Source organism: Arachis duranensis, chromosome 9 (genome assembly GCF_000817695.3).
Source record: "Arachis duranensis cultivar V14167 chromosome 9, aradu.V14167.gnm2.J7QH, whole genome shotgun sequence".
Lineage (NCBI taxonomy): Eukaryota > Viridiplantae > Streptophyta > Magnoliopsida > Fabales > Fabaceae > Arachis > Arachis duranensis.
The window spans coordinates 29,523,412-29,529,148 of record NC_029780.3 but is presented as its reverse complement, the minus strand read 5'-3'; the positions used below and the strand labels follow the sequence as shown (position 1 = coordinate 29,529,148).

Below are 5,737 nucleotides of genomic sequence, written 5' to 3'. Positions count from 1 at the left end.
CCAAAAAAAAATACACAATAACTAAAATTTATAATGAGAATTGGTATTTTTTATAGTTGTTAATTAAAATAAAATAAGAGAAATGAGGATAAATGAGAGATTCAAATGATAGATTTAAAATTTTAGAAAAAGATTAAAACTTTCTCAAAAAATTTTTGCAAAAAAAAATCTCATTCAACAAACTTTGTTTGAATATAAAACCAAAAACAAAAAAAAACTGTAGACACAATTCTAGAGCTCCTTCTTTTGGTGAAGTTCAAAAAGTGAATTTTTTTTTTCTTAAAGTGTTACTTGTTATGCATTGAATCTTAATGTTTGTCAAATATAGAGATATTATACTTGTCAAATATAGAACCATACATTATATTCCTATTATATATAAAATAGATAGATAGATAAATCTATACTAGGTATATACTAAAATTAATTATTAAATTAGTTATTAATATAAAATACATATTAAAAATATAAAATATATAATAAAATTAAATTAAATTACATATATATTTATAAAAAATATATAGTAGCTAATTTTAAATAATTAATTTTATTGTATAAATAATATTTTTATAGATTAAATAGATTTCACAAAAATTATGACTCTCCAGTCTCCACTTAATTATATGTTTAACTTTAACCAAAGGAATTGACGTTTCTTAGTTGCTATTGCGAACGGGGAGGACAGAACCCCGTTGACATCCCTTCCCCAAAACGACAAATAGGTCATGCTTTCATTTTTCTTTAGTTTCAGGATAGCCCAATAAATTGAATCCAAAATTGAAGCCTGGCCCATTTCATCCCACCATCAAGAGAGCACAAAAAGCAACTCGAAAACCCTAACTCCCATCTTAAATCCTTCAGTCGCATCAGCAGCAGCTCCTCCATCTCCCGAAGCAGCCATGGTTCTTTCTCTCTCTCTCTCTCTCTCTCTCTCTCTCTCTTCTGTTGCAATTTATTTATTCTTTCCCGTTTTATTTGTCACATTTTCTGATCCAATCTTCGTTTTGAATTGAACACACACATACAGGGGATCGATCTGAAGGCTGGAGGTAAGAGCAAGAAGACCAAAAGAACAGCACCAAAGTCCAATGATATCTACCTTAAGCTCTTGGTCAAGGTAACTTACCTGTTCATTTTCGCATATGCCTTTTATCTTTTGTTAATTTTTTATTTTCAATTTGCTATTTGGTTTGATTTTCGTGACGATGATGATAAATGTGATCCCAGCTCATTATGAGACCTTCGAAAATTCGTTAGGTCTGGGAATATATCTTTCCACATTTGTCTGAGCCCTAAAATTCATGTCTTTTTTTATTGGTGATGAATGATTTTAAATCCAATTTAGCACTGATGTTTTTTATAGTCCTTTTGTGTGTTTTAGTTATGTTTGTATCCCTAAAGTGCGCTTTGATTTTTTGTTGAGGTAGGATGTTAATGAAAATGTTGTCCTTGTAGAGGAGAAAAGGTTCCCAATGATGCATTTTGTTATATTATGCTAATGTATATCTGAAGCTATATGATTGAGATTTGGTTTATTATACTGAGGGAACTAGTTCTGCTCTCTATTTCATTGTCATGTATCATTAGCAATGTAAAAGTAAAATAATCGTTTTTGGAGATACGTTATTTCACAAGCAATATTGTTATGCTTCCATGCATACTTTTCAGAGATTAAATAATTTTAAATCCATTTTAACACTAGTTATTTAAATATTTGTCTTATCAGTAACTCTAATCTTGGTGAAACTGCAATACTTCGCATTGTAGTATGCATTGTTTTGGTAATGGTAGTGCAGATTTTCTGCATGATCGAAATATGTCTGTTTCTTGTGTTTCAACTATATTTGGCTGACCCTAAGCCACTTTGTTGTTACTTGAACCAGTTAACTAAGCTATCGATGAGAATTTTGTTCTTGTAAAGGAGAAATAGGTTCCCTGTGATGCCCTTTTTCAATACCATGCTAATGCTGATATCAGATGATTAAGACATTAAGTTTATTTTACTGAGGGAGCCAGTCCTTTACATTATTTCGCTGTTTTTTTCTCGTTTCCAATTTAGTAGTCATGCATTTGGGAGATAACTAGTTTCAGAACCAGATGTTATGTGCTATATTAGTGTATTTTGTTCTTATGTCTTTAGTACAATATTATTTATTATTTGAATCTGTGGTTTTCGTACTTTCTTGATATTGTTAAATGCATTGATTTATTTTTTATGGTGGTTGTTACATGATCAGCTTTACCGGTTCCTTGTGAGGAGAACTAACAGCAACTTCAATGCTGTAATATTGAAGCGCTTGTTCATGAGCAAGGTTAACAAGCCTCCACTATCTTTGTCAAGGCTGATTAAGTATACCAAGGGGAAGGTGTGTATTATTATTATTATTATTATTTGGTTTTTTACGTACTTTTGTGGTGTTATTGTGGATTGATTTAATTATGGAATTAATTCATGCAGGAAGGTAAGATTGCAGTGGTGGTTGGGACTATAACTGATGATATTCGTGTATATGATGTTCCACCCTTGAAAGTTACCGCACTCAGGTTTACTGAGACTGCTCGTGCAAGAATAGAGAAGGCTGGTGGTGAATGCATTACATTCGATCAGTTGGCTCTTAGGGCCCCTCTTGGACAGAACACGGTATGTGTGGATACTGTTCTATGCCAATCGTCATTATATTTTGTCGAATTTTGTCGCATATCTAACACGTATCACTTTTATGAATGTCAATTTTTAATCTAAAATTCTTGGAAGCAGGTCCTTCTTAGAGGCCCGAAGAATGCTCGAGAAGCCGTGAAGCACTTTGGTCCCGCACCTGGTGTGCCACACAGCCACACCAAGCCTTATGTGCGATCAAAGGGAAGGAAGTTTGAGAAGGCTAGAGGAAGGAGGAACAGCAGAGGGTTTAGGGTTTGATATGATGATCTTTCTATCCCTATTTCTCTACTTGTGCTATTATTTTTGACATTCATATTTTTCCAATATCATAGACAGTGATAAGAGTGTTCAAGTTGTTGTTTACATTCTTAACTTTATGATGATTTTTTTGTTTCTCGCCTTCCTCTCTCTTGAAGTGTAACGTATGCTTACTATCAACTAAGTTTTGATGTTGAGAGTTTGGAATTCAGACGTAACTAAACGTTGACATACTAACTTGGAGCATGTTTGGGAACCCATGAAAACAAAGCATTCATTCATATTTTTTTGGCTAATTAGGTGACGGAGGTAGTAAAACTAGAATTATTAGTAGCTTTCTTAGTCATGAAGAGTTTTTATATTCAAATTTTGCTTTAATCATTGAAGGGTATAGAGCGAAAAATGGGTTTTATTCTAGGAACATATGAAGACAATAAGTTTATCATTTTATACTTTGCTATTCAGTGCCAAAATCAAGTTTTGAAATATGGGTTGACAAATCATTTGATTAAAGGATATCAAACTTTCTAAGATTATTTATTATTAGAGTTTCTTGGTCGTCTTTCAAATAGTGATTCGCTAGGAATATTTTTGAGTAATTTGCAATTGCATAAAATTATCTTGGTTTAATAAAAGTATCAAAGCTGTCGTGGTGGCGGCTTTTTATTAAAATAGAGGTAACGACCAAATCAATACTCGAAAGATTCAAATGCTGACATTTTGGTACCTCACTATTGTTATTGACAAAATGGTCCTTAAAAGGTTTTAAAATTTGACAAGCGTATCCACGAGTGCACCGGAGCACATTTTTGGCAAGCACAGTGCTGATGTGGCCACTGTATTTTGATGACTTGGCAAACCACCCCCAAAGTTTTCTCCCCAATGCACACTCCATCCTCTTCCCTCTCTCTCCTTGTCGCAGTCCCATCCCCAACGCAAACCACCCCCAAAGTTTTCTCCCCAATGCACACTCCCTCCTCTTCTCTCTCCCTCCTTGTCGCAGTCCCCATCCCCAACGTATACTTCTTCCTAATCGCAGTCCCCGTCGCATCACAAGCCCCTCCCCAACGTACACTTTTCCTTCCTCCCTCAACACCACCATTCATAGCAACGACAACATCAACAGCAACAACAACCTCCACCACTCTCTCTCTCTCCACCACTCCTTCTTTCCCAACGCACACTTCCCTCTCCCTCCCTCAACACTACCATTCACAGCAACAACAACCTCAACATCAATAGAGTTGCCCCAAATTATGAATTGTCCCAAATTTTTAGGTTAAATTATCATTCAAAAAGATTAATCACAATAAAACTCAGAAAAAACAAACAAATTCATATACAATAATTAAAATAAAATAAAACAAAATAAAATAAAATAAAATAAAACTTAATACAGACACCACCAAAGCAAGAAACTCAGAAAAAACAAACAAATTCATATACAATAATCAAAATAAAATAAAATAAAACTTAATACAGACACCACCAAAGCAAAAATAGAAGACGAACACCAGACACAGAGGGGGCAGGACACGATAGAGCCAAAATGGAACCCAGACAGAGGAGGCATGGCAACAACTGGGGGCTAGCAGCAAGCAGATACAAGCAGTGAAGGCGACAGCGGTGAAGGCGTGCAGACAACACAATGCTACAAAGGAGACACTGTCGGACACAAAAGACTCGACGACGAGATGACGGCAGTGCGGTGTCGATGACACTGTCTCTGTAAAACTGAGAAGGTTGAGCTCTACTGCTGTTTTGGGGGAGAGTGAGTTGAGAGTGTGAGACACTGTGTTGGAAAGGGGGTTAGAATTCAAAGAGATAAGGGAAGGGGAGTAGGGTTCAGAAAAGGGGATTTTGGACTGAGGAGGGGGAAGTGCGTTGGAGATGGGGAATTAGGGTTAGAAAGGGGGAGGGAAGGATTAGGGTTGGGGAGGGGGGAGAATGCATTCAAGAAGGGGAAGGGGAGAGTGCGTCGGGGAGGGGAAAGGAGAAGGAGAAGAATTAGGGTTGGGGGGTATTTGCCATGTCATCAAAACGCAGTGGCCATGTCAGCACTGTGCTTGCCGGAAATGTGCTCCAGTGAACTCGTGGATACGCTTGTCAAATTTTAAAATCTTTTAAACACCATTTTGTCAATAACAATAGTGAGGTACCAAAATATTAGCGTTTGAATATTTCGGGTACTGATTTGGTCATTATCTCTAAAATATATTAATTTCAGTCATTTGAACCCGACGAATTATGCATTTTCTTTATTCATATAATAATAATAAAAATTTAATTGATAATGAATTAGTGTCAACTAAAAGTAGTTGTTCTATTCTAGGTGTTTTTTAATTTTATTTTTTATGATGTTTTTTAATTCGATAAGTCAGATTAATATGTGAAATTGAGATCCAGTTTTTTTTAGTTACTGAGCTTTTTAAACTGGACTAGTGAGTTAGCTATATGACTAACTCAAGTTAGTTTCTATTATAGGCTTCTTGCCTCTTTATTTATACGAGAAACTTATAGTGAAATAACGAAGTTAATCCTCAAAATTAACCCTTAATGAGCTCAAGGAAATGTGAATAAAAGTAATTATCTTACCCCTTTATTAATAGTATGAAATTAAAGCATTTAAAATATCTATTTAGTTCTTATAAATATAAAACTTTACTTATGTTCCTATTAAGTTTTTATAATATCAACGACTAACTATAACATAAACCTAGATGATACTTTGAAAATACCAACTATCATCAGGTCCATAGTTGAAGACAAGTTGATGAAAACATGTTTCTATTATGGGCTCTTTTTTTTTTTTTTTCCGAT

At 34.7% G+C, this 5,737-nt stretch overlaps 2 protein-coding genes and 2 non-coding genes across 4 annotated transcripts in view; 3 read left to right on the top strand and 1 right to left on the bottom strand.

The window, feature by feature from the left end:
• Positions 1-767: 767 nt before the first annotated feature.
• LOC107465290 (60S ribosomal protein L18) lies at positions 768-3,150 on the top strand. The gene is made up of 5 exons (XM_016084270.3): positions 768-902; positions 1,028-1,117; positions 2,238-2,366; positions 2,459-2,641; positions 2,759-3,150. Exons 1-5 carry the CDS (start codon positions 900-902, stop codon positions 2,915-2,917), a joined length of 564 nt encoding a protein of 187 aa, XP_015939756.1. The 5' UTR covers positions 768-899; the 3' UTR covers positions 2,918-3,150.
• On the top strand, positions 1,196-1,297 carry LOC127741867 (small nucleolar RNA snoR69Y). The gene has a single exon (XR_008003072.1). It is a non-coding gene; the product is annotated as a small nucleolar RNA snoR69Y (small nucleolar RNA).
• Positions 1,931-2,014, top strand: LOC127741868 (small nucleolar RNA snoR53Y). Its single transcript, XR_008003073.1, has one exon. It is a non-coding gene; the product is annotated as a small nucleolar RNA snoR53Y (small nucleolar RNA).
• Positions 3,151-5,736: 2,586 nt separating the features above from the next.
• LOC107465289 (uncharacterized) overlaps position 5,737 on the bottom strand; it is a 15,323-nt gene continuing 15,322 nt past the window's right edge. The window contains exon 4 of the mRNA XM_016084269.3: position 5,737. This exon is cut by the window's right edge and continues 360 nt beyond it. The gene's annotated coding sequence lies outside the window, so the exon portion shown is untranslated.